The 16,463-nt window shown below is 53.1% G+C and overlaps 1 protein-coding gene across 4 annotated transcripts in view; it reads left to right on the forward strand.

Moving 5' to 3' along the window:
• Nucleotides 1–1,185: 1,185 nt before the first annotated feature.
• LOC109250833 (core histone macro-H2A.1) overlaps nucleotides 1,186–16,463 on the forward strand; it is a 79,287-nt gene continuing 64,009 nt past the window's right edge. For 2 of the 4 annotated variants that reach the window (XM_019421944.2, XM_019421947.2), the window contains exons 1-2: nucleotides 1,187–1,371; nucleotides 11,527–11,731. In XM_019421944.2, the coding sequence (XP_019277489.1) occupies nucleotides 11,560–11,731 (172 nt within the window). In that variant the 5' untranslated portion in view covers nucleotides 1,187–1,371; nucleotides 11,527–11,559. Of the gene's footprint in view, nucleotides 1,372–11,526; nucleotides 11,732–16,463 lie in introns of all 4 variants that reach the window. The other 2 variants (XM_019421946.2, XM_019421945.2) reach the window with 2 other exon arrangements.

Here is a 16,463-nt window from a genome sequence, read left to right on the forward strand (position 1 = left end):
TCCATCACCCAAATTGGAGCATGGCACAAAGTATGACCGCAGTAGTTAACCGGATTAATGAATGCATGAATGGCCTGTATTGGACACTGCTTTGCAAACTTTTGAAGTGTGAAAGCAGCATAGTGAGGGGAGGAGGTCACCACCGCGGCTATAGGGGCAGCCTGAGAGTTGGGAGGAGCGGTTTTGGGTTAATTCCATAATCTCTTCCCATCACCTCCAGCAAGAGCACAGGAAACTTCTGCTGGGCGTGTATTGTTATTTAAATTTGGTCCACACCTGGGTGCTGAGGTGGCTTCCCCCTTCACAGTTTGGCCAGGAGAGGGAAGGACGCAGAGAGAAGGTCCCTATTTAGGCAACCTGGATGGGGCACTAACGCTCTAGAGCAAGGAAACAATTTAGGAATATACAGATGGGCTTTGCAGTGGTTCCTTCTCTTTCTGCTTGTCTGCAGTTTGAAAAAAAGTGTGTGTGATAATCACTTCTGATGTTGTAAATCCCAGTTTGAGTCCAATAGTGAACGTTGGCTGAATCAAAGTAGCTAACCGCTTCCATGCACAAAGCAGGTCCAGACTTCCGGGGGTCACTATAAAGAACCCCAGGTGAGCATGATGTGCAGTGGCTGGTCGTGGGGCAGGAAAGAGTTTGATGGGGGCTCGAACGGAAACACGGCGAACGTTCTCAGGTGCGCGGGAGGTTTGCATTGGTGGTGGAGGGAAAAGTGCTTGCTGGTAACAGTAATTGTGCCTCCCCCTCCCTGGCTTAACGAGAAGACTTTTAGGGCTGAGTCAGCTACAGTCCGTGCTCCATGCCAGGCACACAGTAGGCACTCAAGAAGTGTCGCTTGAGACCCACAGGCTGCGACGCGCGCCAGAGAAGCGCCTTTGCGAGGGACCAGACCCCTTCTGAGGACTTAGCTCAGGGCGCGCCCCGGCTCGCGGGGCCCGCCCTGCGTCGGGCGCCCAGCATCGGGGCAGGGTGCCCGCGGGCAGGGCCTCGGGGCGGCCCACGGACAGACGGACAGACGTCCCGGCGGCGGAGCGCGGAGGCCGCGGCGCGCGCAGCCGCGGGGCTGGGGTCAAGGCCGGGGCGCCCGGGTGGCGCGGGAGGGGTGGCCGGACGCGCGGGGACGGCATGGGATGTGACGAGCGGCGCGCTGTGCATTGTGGGAATCCCGGGGCCGCGGCGACTGGTTCCAGTTCACTCGGCAGCGGAGCCGGGCGGAGGGGGCGAGCGCGCGGCGCGCGGGCGGGAAGCGAGGAGGCGGGCGGGCGGGCCAGCGACGAGCGCGGAGAGAAAAGGCGCGAGCGGCCGAGAGGGCACGGGCCGGACACCTAGCTGCTGCCGCCGCCGCCGCCGCCGCCGAGCCGCCCCGTAAGTGCCGCGCGGGCCCCCTCGCCCCGCGCCCGGTCCCCGCCGCCGGGTCCGGCCACCGCGCGCTTCCGGCCGCGGGGGCCTGGGAGCGGCCGGGCCTGGCGCGCACGGGCGGCGCTCGGCCGGGCTCGGGTCGCCGCGCTCGGCGTGGCCCACGCGGGGCCTCGCGCGCGCACGGCGCCCTCCCAGGCCCTCCCCGCCCGGCCGCGCGGGATTCTCTTTGGTTTTGTTCAAACAGCGAACCCGGAAGCCAACTTCTCTCCAAACCGCGTCCTCCTGCCCGCGCCTGGGCGCTTTTGTGGGAAGGCGACAGTGCTGGCCCCTCCCCCGGGGACCCTTCCCGGGGCCGGCGGGCGGGCTAAGCTAGAGGCCCGGGGAGGCCCCGCGGCGCTGGCCGGCCAGCGTGGGCCCGGGCGACCGGGAGCTGCGGTGCTCGGAGTTGTACTTGGTGAGGGCCCCGCGGGCCCGCGAGTTGCCGGCCCCAGCACAATAAGTCGGGCCCGAGAGCCAGGTGGCCGTGGTGCAGGCGTCTGGCTCGCTGTCTGCGGGGAGGGGAGGGTTGGCGGCTGGGGGATACTTGTGGGATTGGAGCCAGGCAGGGCCGGGGAGGGGGTTGTCCAGGGACTGGCTGGAGAGGGGACGCGGGAACCCCCGCTGCCCTCGCTCATCTTCTGATCGGCCTTTTGTTTGCTTTGTGGTTGGGAGGTTTTTGTGTTTTCTTCCTTTCTTTTTTTCTTTCTTTCTTTCCTTTTTAAGGTAACTCCAGAAGGCTGTAGGCTTCCCGGTGGAGAAGGCCGGGAGGGAAGGGACTCGCTGGGGGTGGGGTGGAGTGGAGAGGTGAGTGCGCTGGATGCTGCAGGCGGTGTCACCTGACAACAGGTGTGCGGGGTGGCGCGCCCCGCCTCCACTCCTGCAGGGACCACGGATCACTCAAGGCTCTGGTCGGCAGGCTGGAAGGTTCTTTTAGACAAGATATTAGGAAAAATATTGCTGAGTTTGAAAGTGAGAAATGTCCCTACAATCAGCTAAGACAAACCTGGAATTCAACAATTACAATTACCGTGAAATCCTTGTAAGATTTTAACGACCCAATAAACAGCATATAAAAATAGACAATTAAGAGGGGCACTCCTGCTAGCTTCTCTTTTTCTTCCACCTTTGTGGTTTGAGGTTTTACCGTTAAAGAGGGGGCAAGGTGCTTTGTTCCAAGGCTTCCTGCCCCACAGACTAGGGGAATTTCAAGCAGCTTTAGGTTTGAATGGGAGACTCTAGTTGTAAGTTTGGTGGAATCCGCCTATTGCAGGGGCGCCTTTAGTGCCTTCAGGGGGGGTTACCGGCTCTGAAATGGCCACTCCCTGCCTGCAACTGGAATTAATACCCATCGTACAACAACTAGCTGAAGTTGGGTAGCCGCATCTCTGTCTTGCACAAGAGGCTCTCCAGTGAAGATAAATATGCTTTTAAACCTTATATTTTTTTCCTTTTTTAAAAGTTTTTTTAAATGTTTATTTTTGAGAGAGAGGGAGACACAGAATCCGAAGCAGGCTCCAGTCTCTAAGCTGCCAGCACAGAGCCTGATGTGGGGCTTGAACTCATGAACGGTGAGATCATTACCTGAGCCAAAGTAGGTTGCTCAACTGACTGAGCCACCCAGGTGTCCCATAAACCTTTTTTTTTTTCTTAACAAAACAAACCAAAAACCCTCAGTCTTTAAATTCTTGCCCCCTATAGTTTTAGGTGGAGGGTGGGAAATCTCTTCATTCTCGTATTTCGTTTTAACCTGTCACCATTGTTAATGCTGATCCCTAAAGGCATTGGGGAGGTGGGAAGGGTTTAAGTGAAAATTATTTGAGGTAAGTAGGTCCTTTAGAATGAAGAGTAGTCTGGAACATCACATGTGACAGTCTAATACATTGTCCTAAGTCACTAACGTGGTCTATACCAAAGGGCCCAGACACAGGGAGTGGTACATCTCATTCTGCCATTTCTTCCGGTCCTGGTGACAACAGAATTCCAAGAGTCCTCATCCTTTCCCCACAGGAAGGCTTGGAGTACATGTTTTCTGGGATCTGCCTCCAATACCTTCAGAGCTAATGCTGCCCCCAGTCATTTAAAGGAGATTTATTTAAATAAACAAAAGTGCAAAGTCCAAGCTGATGAAGTCCAATAAGAGCCTATATGTGGTATTGATCAGAATTGCAGCAGCTTCTAGTTTTTGGTTTGATTGTGCCTTTGGATTTGTGTTGGGTTTTTCAGAGCCCCGTTCTTGGCACATATGCTGGGAAGGAGCAGGGACGAGAGGGACCCCACACCTATCCTGTGAGTCCTCCCCATGTTCTACACTTTTAGAAGTACATTAGGTCCCACCCCATCTCTTACGAGGGAGCCCAGATGGGTTCCAAAGAGTTGTATAGCTTGTTTTCTGGACTGGTGTCTTAAAGTCTTCCAATAAATATTTCCTGAGAATCAACTCTGAGTCAGGCACTGGGGACAAAAGCATGATCAAGAAGTGCTCAGTCCTTGTCTTTGGGAAACTGACTCAAGGAGAAGACAGGCAAGGGGCTATTGCGAGTTTGGTGCAGAAGGCCACAGGAGCTCCCATAGTAACCCCCAGAAAGGTGACATAAGCGGAAGCAAGCCCTTACTGTACAGAAAGACCAAGTAGGAGTTGGCTGGGCAACGGAGGGCAGATGGAGACAAGTGTTTGAGGCCTGGGGAACCCCATGTGTCGAGTCTTAGAACAGTGAGGATAGAGGTCATATGGGGGAACTGCCAGAGGCTCAAGATGGCTGGATCGTGGAGGGAACTCAGGTGAAGCTAGAAGAAGCCGTTGAAGGTTCTGAGCAGGAAAGAATCATGGCCAGATGTTTTTTATTGTTATTGTGAATGCTTCATGTATTCCACAAATACTGAATGGCTTCTGGATGGCAAGCCCAGCCAGCCAGGGTCCTGCCCTATTGAAGCTCACATTTAAAGTTTTCCTTTGATAACCTTCCACTGAAATTATTATCTTAATGTTTGACACAACTTTTAAAAGAGAGAGGAGTGTGAATTAAAGTTTCCTTGTGAGGCAGGAAGACAGTGCTTTGCTATTGAAATGTCGTGCTGACTCCCCTAGCCTCTTGTAAACTCTTTGCTGAATAACACTTGGTTCGGGTTTCTGTTTGTTCCCCACCACTAAAAACCTAACACACGAGGAAGACACGTGTGCTGGAACGAAAAGTGCCATTTAGGATTTATTTATTATCTCAATTTGTCCTTTTCTCCTTGTTTGTAATCCCTTGGTTCACTGAGGGCAGACTGTAAGTTCTTTAATCCTCCGGCTCCCTTTATGATCTAGTGTTTTATGAATGGAGAGAGAGGTTTTCCCCGATTGGCTCGAGCACCAGTACAAGTCTCTGTTCTCGGCCAATCAGAACGCTGTTTCTGAACCCCAGCTCTGTGAGCGATACTTGTGTAGTAGATCCTCCTGCCTCTGGAGACCTGACAGCAGTGACACCGTTAATCATCTGGTATGATAGGAGTAAATGGAAGAGAATGCTGTAAACAGGATTAGTGTCCTGTGCTTCAGAATTAAGTGTCTCAGGTTTGCTGTCATGATTGGACTTGATGGGAAGCTGACAAATGCATGTGGACATGTGGGCATTCATCCAGCTGCAGGGAGTGGATGGTGCAGTCCTCCCTCGGCGACAGCAACTGTAAGCGCTGATCGCTCAGGTTCCCTGTCCTCGGGTGCTTGGGATGGGGGTCGTGTGACTGCCAGCTCCGCAGCAATTCTGGTCGACATTTCATTTGGTATCAATATGCACAAATTCATTGCTTAGGTAACAGAGGACTTCACAATCTCCAGCTCAGGTGGTTTTCTAAGTGCCCTGATTAAGAGTTTTCTGTGCTGTAGCCTTAGTGGAGGTCAGTCACTTACAGGTGTGAGAAAGGGAAGTATTTTCCTCCAGTCTCTTACTGGCTAGTTGCCTGGCAAGAGGAGAGGTGGCTGGAGCCACAGAATTATTAGGGAGTGGGAAGGCCTCTGTGGGGCTCCCACCTCAGCCGTCAGGGCCGTTGTGGTGTTTCCTCCCTGGGAATCTCTAAGATGGCCCCACAAGCTCCCTGAACTTCAAGGGTCCCAGCTCCCACAGGGATCGGCCAGGTATGTGTCCGTGAACGGTTTCAATGAAGGTCCCTGACTGCTGTCCCACTTGCCACATTTCTGAGTCTTGTGGCCTTTGGAAATGCTGCCCTCATCTTTGTCCAGAGAACTGTAATTGCATCCAACTAATTAGTCACCATCCAGCCAGCATTTGAGGGCCTACCAGGTACCAGGCAGGGCAGTGGGTTCCTGGAGGTACACTGGGGAGCAGACTGGTACGTCCCACCAAGACAGACAAGGAAATTGGCCGTGATGATACAGTATAGCAGCTGCTAAGGTTGGGGAGGTTGGCTTCAGGATATTTATATAAATTGGATGTTGAGTAGCAATCCAGTTGGAAGAAAGGGCTGGGAACTTCATTTGCAGAGCACTTTATATAAGATTGAGAAAAGCAATTGAACATATTAAAGAATGGTGTCAGGGTGAGGAACGTCACGAGGGATTTGTAGCTGGGCTTGGGCCACACGCAGGAATGTCCACTAAGGACTCCGGGAGCCGTTTGGCCTGGTGGAGCCCTCGTTGCTGGAAATAGGGAGAGATGGGCGGGAGGTCAGTGGGGCCTTGTGCGCAAGGCTGGAGTCTGGGCATAGGGCTGGCCCAAACTAGACTGTGACTGGCGGGCACAAGGCACCGCCACAGCAGGAACAGACACAGGGCTGGAGAGAGTGCTATAGACTGAGAGGGTGTTATGTGCCGAAGTGACGAAAGTGGTTTACAGGGCAGTGTGGAGCCTGTTACGGTGCCCTGTTGGGGAAGGGTGCAACAATGTGGTAGTAGGTAGGACAGCCCTTTGACCCTCTTTCCTCTGTGGCCCTTGTGGTAGTAGAGGGCTTGTCATTCTCATGTCCATCTTACTCGTGGGATCCTCACAGCCAGGCCTCTCGCTAGTCCTGTGCCAAGAGGACAGATCAGGTGCCCCGGTCACAGCTCAGTTGTTGAGGAGCCGGTGGTCAGAGACCTGCCCATCACTCAAGCCTAGCTTGTCTCTGGGTAAGCCTTGGGTTTCTGCAAGCAAGGTTCATGTCTACTGTGATTGATTTATAGTTGGAGGAGTTGCAGAGGTAAAGACCACAGAGATCCCTTTGGGATCAACCACAGAGTCTTCATTTCCTGGCCCGATAACAGTCAAAAAAGCAGCTACGCTCTTGTGTAGTGAGGTTGCCTGAGGCCGTGTCACTGTCTTCAAAGCACTTGGGGTCCTCCCTAGGGGTGAGGACTTCTGGTTTATTGAAGGGGGGGCTCTCCTGGATGATTAGCCCGGGAAGGAAGGACATCGCTTTGTCAGTCTGACAAGATAGTACAGCTGTTTCTTTCCTGAGCAATGTCCATGCCTTGAAGAGAAGCCGAGTGTGCAAGAGGCCACTTTTTTTCTGTGACGTAGGACTGTCCATCTCTCAGAAGAGGCTGGATGCAGGGCATGGGTCAAACAGGGCCCAACAGGCTTTGGCTGGTTGCTCCCACCCTGGCTTCAGGGTCAGCTTTCAAGTTGGTTTGTTATAGGACAGAGACTGGCTGTTTTCTGAGCAAATAGCAAAAGGGCGTTTCTCAACCTCTCTTGCAATCATGTGTGGCCACATGACCAAGTTCTAGTCGATGAATCATGGTCAGTAGTGGTATGCTCCACCTCTGGGTGTGGCCCCCGAAGGCCTCCATGTGTTAGCATCCACGACCTCTTTCCTTCTGTGGTGACATTGGGAATTGTGCATTGAAGGATGGGGGGCGGGGTCTGGGTCCCTGAATCATGTGGAGAAGCACCAACCAATCATGGAAACCTACTTTGGACTTTCCACGAGAGAGAAATAAGCTATGGGGGCTTGTTTGTTACATCAACTGGTACTGTCCTTGCCAGTTCAAATACCCAACATTGGTTTTCGAGGAGGCGGCCTTTGTTCATTGTTGTTGTTTTTATTGACTTACCTGAGCACCCATTCAGTGAGTTCTTGTTAGGCCCCGTATATGCATGTTTTGTTCAGTTTTCCCACCAAATGTTTGAAGTCGATTCTACCTTCATCCCCACTTGACTGATGATAAAATAAGCTCAGAGGGTAACATCATATCACGTGCCCAAGGATGCATGGGTGGTAAGTGGCAGAGCCAACTTGAATGAGGTTAGTCCGACTTTGGAATTTGAGTTACGGCCTAGTGCTCAACAGCCACTTCTATCACGGCCGCTCTGTCCCCAACATGGGTGCCCACACCTCCATAGACCCCTGAAGAGTAGTATGGAGCTGGCACATTCACAGGTTCATCTGGAGACTGCCCAGACACAAGATGATTTTCTCCAAGATGTTTTTAAAGTCCGTACACATGACTGGATGTCATGAAGCTGCATGGCTGACTCAGACGTCTTTCCAAGCTGTGGCTGCACATTGGGGACCTAGTTAGAAGTGCAGGGAATAAAAAAGGGGTGCCTGGGTGGCTCAGTCGGTTGAGCATCCGACTCGATTTCAGCTTGGGTCACGATCCCAGGGTCGTGGGACTGAGCCCCACGTGGGCTTCGTGCTGAGCGTGGAGCCTGCGTAAGATTCTCTCTCTCCCTCTGCCCCTCTTCCCTGCTCACTTGCATGTGCACGCACTCTCTCTAAAATAAAAAAAGTGCAGGAAGAACGCAGGGAAGGGTGAGGAGCAGGAGCTGCAGGACCGCCCCCAGGGGAGGGGTGAAGACGGGGCTGCTTTATCAGGAGCCTGACTGAAAACTAGATGTGAAGATGGTTTCCTCTCAGCATGATACCCCTTGAGGATCCATGACGTTTAAGGCCCTGCCTGGGACCCCGGGACTTAGGGATGAGCTGACCACAGTGCCTGGCATCAAGTAGCTTGCGGTTCGGCTGAGCTGGGCAGGCAGGCACACAGATACATGCCAGGATATGTTCTCTGGGAACGTGAAGCAGTGAGTGATTCCAGTCCACGGCTGGGTCCTAGGACAGGGATCTCACGAGTGCCAGTGCAGCAGATTGGCACAAGGACAGAGGGTGTCACGGGCAGGAGAGACAGCCTGTGTAAAGACATTCTGGACACTGCATCCGAGGGCAGGAAACCAGTGGTGGCCTGGAGCATCACCCCCAGGGGGAGGGGTGGCAGGAAGTGATGCTGCAGAAGTAGTTGAAGGATGCTGTTTGTGGCTGGCTCAGGGTGGTGAGGAACCAGCAAGGGAGCAGAGATCCCCTGGCATCCATGGAGAGAGACTAGTGCTGGGGAGGGTAGATGAGGAGTAGAGAGAGCTGAACCGAGGCAGGGAGGCTGAAGAGGAGGGAAGAGGCTTCGGCAATTACGAGGTGGGTTCAACAGAGCTTGGCTAATGGCTGGGTGCTGGGAAAGTGGGCAGAGAGAATGGGCCCATGTTGACTCCCGCTTAGGGGCTTCATGCACGAGGTTGTCACTGCTGGAGCTGAAAATTCCACAGGATTTGGAACAGGAAGGGATTCAAGGTGCCCATGGGATTGTCAAGTGGGTCCTAGCCACAGGCAGTCAGAACAGAGCTCTGGGGCTCTGTAGCCAGGTGTGCACTGGACTAGAGACCTGGGAGTCACCGTCCTGTCCATGTCCATGTCCACGTCAAGACTCTTGGCTGGAGTGGAAGGAAGGCACCAGGAGCATCACATTTAAAGAATGAGCATGTCTAGGGCCCATCAGGTCTCTGAATGCTAATGGCTCTTCCCTGGGGCAGGATGTTACTGATTCCCACAGAGGCAGCCCCAAACCTACCCAGACAGGTCTGCCTGGAGATAGGGCTGAAGCCTGTGCTCCAGTAAGAATGGTACTGAGCTGCATTCATCATCACTGACTGCAGGCCTCTCCTGCTGAAAGAGGGGAAATGTTCAGATCTGAAAACTCTGGGTCCAGAGGCATTGGGTTGGTCTGTGAAACACATTTGTGGTAAAGCAAACGACTGCTAGGAAACCCAGCGGCAGTTTTCCCTGCGAACACACACATGCACACGTGTACATATACCATTTCCTGCTCAGAGTGAGCATGTGCACCTGTTTGCAGGGAATGTCTCAAGATGGAGCTCATCACAGCAAGAAATGGAGCCATCTCATTGTTTCAGAGAAGCGCAGACCCTTCTGGGACTCTATTTTTAACACTCAGTGATCCATTAACACTTGGTACCCCTTGATGAGAAATACAAGGGATTATCATAGTCGTCTTTAGTGCCCCACCCCCTGCCACAACCCTCCAAACATCTATTCAGAGCTGGGGCTTGAGCCACCTTCATTCTGTCAGAGTGCCCCCAAATTCTGCTCTCTGTTGTTTTGGCCATGGCTGTCAGGCACATGACTTGAGATATTTTAGGGGTCACACTAATGTTAGGTATGAGCCACAAGCATGTTCCGAATACAGGGTTGGGCATCAGAGTGACAAGGATTCCTGACTGTCGCCTCCACTGGCATAGAGGCCTGGCCTGTTGGAGCTGGAGGCACCCACACAGCACGCAGCCTGATCTCAGTTTACCAGTAGATGGGAGACCTGCCCATTTGGTTGAATGATTGAGCATAAATGTCCTCTAAGACATGCTTGCCTCGTGCCGGAGAACAGGCTGAGAGGCCTGTTCACAGCTCCTCTCCCAGCACCCTCACTGCCTTTCATGATGATCATTTAAATGACTGTAGGGTTGTTTCCTCTTTCTCTTCCCCTCTTCCCCACCAACTCTGGGAGGACAGCGACCTCATCTGCCTTGTGTACTACCGTCTCCATTTTCCAGCATCATTCCTAAAGTGGATGCATGAATGACCGGAATGCTTTTAGCAAACATCTGAGACCTTGAGTGCTCTTAGCAAACATGCAGGCCTCAGTGGTACTGTGCTAGGGGCCCAGCCAGGGGCAGCTCTCTGAAAGCCGGGGCTGTATGCACATCACCGCCGTGGTGTGAAGTGCAAGGGAGCCCAGTGGATGGAGGGGCTGTACCCGAGCACTCAGGGTAGGGATGGCAGAGAGCAGGAAGCAAGTGTGAGGAATAGAGGAGGTCTTGGCGAAAGGGCACAGCCACTGCAGGGGAGGGCACTTGAACTATGTGTGACCCCCACCCCTGCCCTGTGTCCGAGTTTGGACCCCAGGAGGTATGGGGTGAAGCTGGATGGATGTGCCAGGCCTAGATTTCTAGGGCATCGCATGACAGGCCCAGGATCTTGATTTGACCTTAGGAACTGTGGCAGCCAGAGAAAGCTTTAACACTGGGGCCGTGGAGTACTCAGATTCGTATGCACCACCCTCAGAGGGCCAGTGGATTGGAGAGCAGGGCGAGTAGTGGGGAGATCTCTTCAGGACATATTTGCGATCATTTGGTTAGAGATGACCTGGATCCAGTCACAGTTGGGGTGGAGAGGAGAGGACCCTCCATGAGGTGTTGAAAAGGGGGCATCCTCTGGACTGCGTGGCATTTTGGATATGGATTAGGAGGAGGATCAGGGTAAGAAAAGCCCTTCTCCCTCTTCTCTAAGGACAGGCCCAGCTAGCAGACTGGGTGTGTTCTGAGGGCCTGTGATTGCAGCCTATCTGCTGAACTCCTGTGAGCTGCCATTGCCCCTCACGGGGAAAGGGTCACGAGGTAGAGATCCTGCTTCCATCAGGCGACCTAGGTGTCAGGCTTTACGTCTTTATTCCAGGGGAAGGTGACATCGTTTGCTTTTTTTCCATGAAGACTTCAGCAAATTGATCAGCCCCGGTCTCAAGTGTATGAAAATGTAATTATTAAACAAGCATATTGGACGTAGCCAAGAAATCCCATTTTCTTTTATACCACGTGGCATAAAGGCAGGGCACTTAAGAGCACTCATTGTCAGAGTAACGTTTAAATGTAAGTGGCCGATAAAATTGATGTCGTGGTATAAAATGTGAAAAGCGTAGCCAATCTCTTCTTAGGGGCCAGAGTGCGCCAACCAAGTGCACGAACTGGGCCCGGAGGACTCAGTGGCCGCGAGGAGTGGCCTTTCTTGTAGGGGTCGGAGAGTGTGGGGAAGAGGGGTGAACTGCCCCCATGATCCTGACGGCTGTGCCTCTTGCCTCCACAGTGTGTTTACTGACTCACCTCCAGGGCCGCTGCCATGTCGAGCCGGGGTGGGAAGAAGAAATCCACCAAGACCTCCCGGTCTGCCAAGGCGGGAGTCATCTTCCCCGTGGGGCGGATGCTGCGGTACATCAAGAAAGGCCACCCCAAGTACAGGATTGGAGTGGGGGCACCCGTGTACATGGCTGCCGTCCTGGAGTATCTGACAGGTGAGTGTGCCCGGGTCCACCAAGGAAGGGCTCCGCTGTGCTCACAGAGTGGCTATTCCAACACTTGCCCAGGACTGATGGGACCTGTCTGCTTCCTTTTATTTTGGAACTTTTCAAACCCACGGAAGACTTGTAAGGGTAGTACAATGAACATTTTCACCTAGGTGTCCCGGTTGTTAACATTTTGGCCCCTTTGCCTTTTCTCCCCCCCACCTTGTGTGTGTATGTGAACATGCATGTGTGCACACGTTTGTACCTTGATTTTTGGGTGTTACACAGTCCATGTGGAAATTTCCTTAATTGTCCCCAAAATGTCCTCTATAATTTTGTCTGGTTGTCTTTCCTGAGCCAGGATCCATTTCAAGATCACACATTTCCTTTGGTTGTTGGGTTTCTTTCGTCCTATTGAAGCTGAAACCGTTCCCCAGTTTTCGTGACATGGACATTTTTGAAGAGTGCAGGCCAGCTGTGTTGCAGAATGTCCTTCAGCCTGGGCTGGTCTCAGGCTTGGATTTGAGTTAAACATTTTGGTAGGGGGATTGCCTAAGTGGCATTGAGGCCTTGCCTGGTATCACGCCAGGAGGCGCCTGATGTGGATTCATCCTGCCATTGGTGATTCCGTTTGGTCATTTGGTTAAGGTGGTGTCTAATGGACTTCTGTACCTCCTGAGTCACAGTCTTCACCCGGTGGCTTTGGCATCACTTGATGATCTTCCCTGAATCCGTTATAACTGTAGTGGTTATAAAAGAGTGATTTTTCTATTTCTGTCATTTCTGTTACATTTATCAGTTGGCACTCTTCAGTAAAGAACTTACTTTCCTTCTGCCCTTCCTCTCTATTTCTTGTACTCTCAGTGTTGCTTCATGGACTTCGTTGGTTTAGTGGGTAATACACTATCCTTTCATTGCTCTGTATGGTGCTCACCTTGTCCCACATTTGACCTTCAAGCTGGTTCTGCTGTGCTTTGCAGCGGCCTCTTCCATTCTTACACATCTTCTTGCCTTTTCACACAATGCGATGTTCTAGACTCATCCTGAATTTTCCCAGCACCAGTCTTGGAATCAGCTCTCTCTCTGGCGGCAGGGGGCGGGGGGGGGGGGGGGGAGGGATAGAAGGGGTGGTCCTTTTCCCAGAAATAATCTTACTGGTCTTACTGGTGGCTCCATGGCAATTGTGGGAAGCCGGTTGGGCAGGGATATCACCCCCATTTTTAGTGATGACAAAACCAGCCTCAAAGCATAAGAGAACTTGCATAGGGTCGCATATAGCCACTGAGGAGTTGGGACGGGACGCAGATCCTGCTGGCCTGTTGTAATGCTTTTACCACTTACTGTTCCATACACAGTCAGGGTAGCTGGCAGGAGGGGCACCCTTGATTCTTGCAGCCAGCCCTCCTCCAGCCAGACGAGGAGACTCAGCAAGACAAGGTTTCCTCTTCCGAAGTGGTAAGAGGAAGCAGAAGAGCTGGGTTACCTCTTGCTCTCCCTGGTCTCTCATTAAGGCAAGAGTGAGGGTTCTTCCATAAAGAACATGGTCCTGAGGGATATAGTGTCTTTGTTCTTTTGAGAGCATCTAGGCAGGAAAAGACATGGGTGTATTACAGTTGGGAGGCATCTGTACTTCTGGGACATTTAACCCTTGGCTCCTCAGAGACTCTTTTATGTGGCATGCCTGGCAGCATGCGCTAGTCATGATTCTTCTCTTCTGTAGATGAGGAAACAGAGGACCGGAGCTCGTGACGCAGGCAGGAAAACCATGTATGACGTTGGCAGTCAGGGCCAAAGTTACTAGACAGGAAGCAGAGGACATTTCTAATTCTGGCTTGGCGGTTGTATATGCTCTGTGACCTAGAGTGATTCACTTAACCTGTGTGGACCCCAGTTCCTTTACAACTCAAAATGTTGATAACAGCCCATGTCCCACCAGCTCCAGGCTGCTGTGACAGCCGCAGGTCTTTGTTTGAGCACAACGGGAAAGCTCATGTGCTGGGCATACCCAGCTAGGCCACGGTTCCTGGTGCCCGAATGCCATGATGTCCCTGTCACGGGGATGTCCACAGACACTACCAGTAGGTCAAGTACAACATCAGTTTCGTGTCTTCCGTCAAGCTTCTACCATTTAGTTTGCTGGGGGGGAGACCATTGCTCCGGCATATCTGAGGCAGTTACTATGTGTGCCACGCAGAAAATCTAGTCGTCTTTGGTTGCCTGGCTGGCTCTGGAACTGAGCACAGTGCTTATGAGTTTGAGGCCAGTGGGTCCATTCTCATGGGGCCAGAGACCCTGACTCTGTTTGCACCCACAGCATTATGCCTTTCCCGCCCCCTCTCTCGTGGGTGTGTGGGAGTGGTCACAGAGGGGTGTGGGAATGGTCAGGGCAGCCCATCACTAGGGCTAGAAAGTAGCTCAAGGCAAATCTTTACTCAGGCAGCAGCCTTGTTAACCCCTGTGTATTAAACATCATACACATTTTTAAGTTTTACCAAGTCCTCCCAGGAGAGCTACAGTTAGCTGAATCTGAACCACTTTTTGCTGCCCTCACATACTGCTGAGTCATTGGCTTGACCGTTGCCTTATGCCTGCCCCCAGCACGGTGCCTGGCCTATGTGACAGACACCTCGGGAGACATCCTGAGCCATCAGTCACTTTTGTGGTTACTTGAGTCCTGTTCCCTGATGGGAGAGTAGCTGAGCTCTGGGGTCCTATCCAGTGAAAACGCTGCTCTGTTCTGCCCCTCAGAACAGTGCTGCATGCCCACACTGACTGACCAGCCCTAAGCTCCCTGGGCTGGGATGTGGGAGCATGCGGGTATTTAGAAGTTCTGAGCGTCTGCCCACTCACAGCTTTGGTTTTGATCCATGAGTGAGAAGGGAAGGTGGGACAAGCCCGCTTTCTGTCCCACTCTTTGATTTTATTTCCCCGAAGACACTTTCTGGTTTGTTCCACACACTTACTGAGCACCTGCTATGTACCAGTCACCATGCTAGGCCCTGTTTGAGAACACAGGAATGACTGGGGCCTGTTCTGTGGGGCTCATGGTCTAGTCTGGGAGAAAGAACCAACCACACCAGATGGTTACTGCCTGTGATAGATTCCACAGAGAGCGTAAATAGGCCAAAGTGGGGCCGGGGTAACTGGGGGCCTGGAGATGAACTGGCTTGGGAAGGCTTCTCTGAGGAGATCTCAGCTGAGACTTGGAGAAAGCTGTGCGGCCAGCCGGCCCTGTGAGAGCTGGGAGAGGCGCAGTGCCACTCACTCACCTGTACTCCGTGTGCCTGCCGGGTGCCAGGCTCATCCCAGACCTTGGGGAAGACAGGGAAAGAGTGGGAAGCCCGAGCAGCAGCCGTCGAACAGCTCAGGGCCTAGACAAGGCTGCGGCGCAGACATCATGCTCTAATACCAGGCATGTGAAGCGAGCACCACTCACTCAGCAGGTCCTCACCGAACATGCATCTGGCCCAGGGATCGAATCCAGAGCAAGACCTTTCCTCACCCCTCAGAGCTGTCTGTCCAAGTCCGGCCCAGGCAAGAAAAAGGCAGTGATGCTGCAGAACTGTACGTGCTGCTGGTAGGTGTCAGGCCAGAGGATGCTTGTTAACCCGGTAACCAAAGCTTCCCTGCCTGTCCAGTCGTCACCTGAAGAGCCTTGTGGAAGGATTATGTTCTCTGCTAGACCCAGACTCTTACAGGTGGTGCACACAGTTGCAGGCACGGTGATGGCAGAGTGCCCCATGGTACCCTTGGACATGGCTGGGCTAGGCCTCCTGCCTTCAGCAGGCCTCAGTGGAGAGATGAGGGGTCTGAGAGGGCTTGCTAAGAGGACTGCTGAGCTACAGGGCCCTGGTGGGACTAGGTGGCTGTGGAGCAGGGAGCTGACGTCTCCTTGGTGGCCGGCCCTGGGGACCATGTGGGACGCCACAGTGTTCAGTAGACATCAGGAAGAGGCAGTGGAACTGGATGGATAAGATGTGGACCCAGGTGCCAGAGCCGCCCTTTCATTTCTGTGGCCTCAGACAAGTCGCTCACATTTCTGAGCTGTGGTTTGGTTATCTGTACAATGGTGTTGTGGGGAGTGTCTCCCAGAGTTCTAGAAGCTGCAGTGAGAGGATGCAGGGGAAGTGCTCTTCCCACGCCCTCACGGTGTAAGTGCCCAAATCTCACGTTAGCATTTGAGAGAGGAGGAAGTCCCTGGTACTCCTGCTCTGGCTGCTGAGGTGACTTTCCTTAGGGCTGGTGATGGGGGCTGTCGCCGCCCGCTCATGCGTGTTATCCTTCAACTCGCCAGAAGCCACCGGGCCTCACCAGACGCCCGCAGAATGCCCTGGCAGCTTCAGGCCCTACTCTCCCTGCTCTGTTTCAAGTGGCACTTGACTCCTCCTCCTGAAGCCTGTACTGGCCTCACCACCAACATGTCCTGTTACCGAACTCTTCTGTCTGATGTTGGAGGCCACTTCTGACTGAGTATCTGACACATGCATGGAAATCTTCTTGGAAGATTTCTTAGTTAGCCAGGAGCTGAGCATGCCAGAACTGAGGCCAGACCACCGTTAAGAGAGCCTGAACCAGGGTGCCTTGGGTTGAGCCAAGTCATGATCTTGCAGCCCGTGAATTTGAACCCTGCGTTATGCTCTGTGCTGACAGCTCAGGGCCTGGAGCCTGCTTCAGGTTCTCTGTCTCCCTCTGTCTCTGCCCCTCCTCTGCTTATTCTCTCTCTCTCTCTCCCTCTCTCTCT

Source organism: Panthera pardus, unplaced genomic scaffold, assembly GCF_024362965.1.
Source record: "Panthera pardus isolate Hobbes unplaced genomic scaffold, ASM2436296v1 HiC_scaffold_2, whole genome shotgun sequence".
NCBI classification, from domain to species: domain Eukaryota; kingdom Metazoa; phylum Chordata; class Mammalia; order Carnivora; family Felidae; genus Panthera; species Panthera pardus.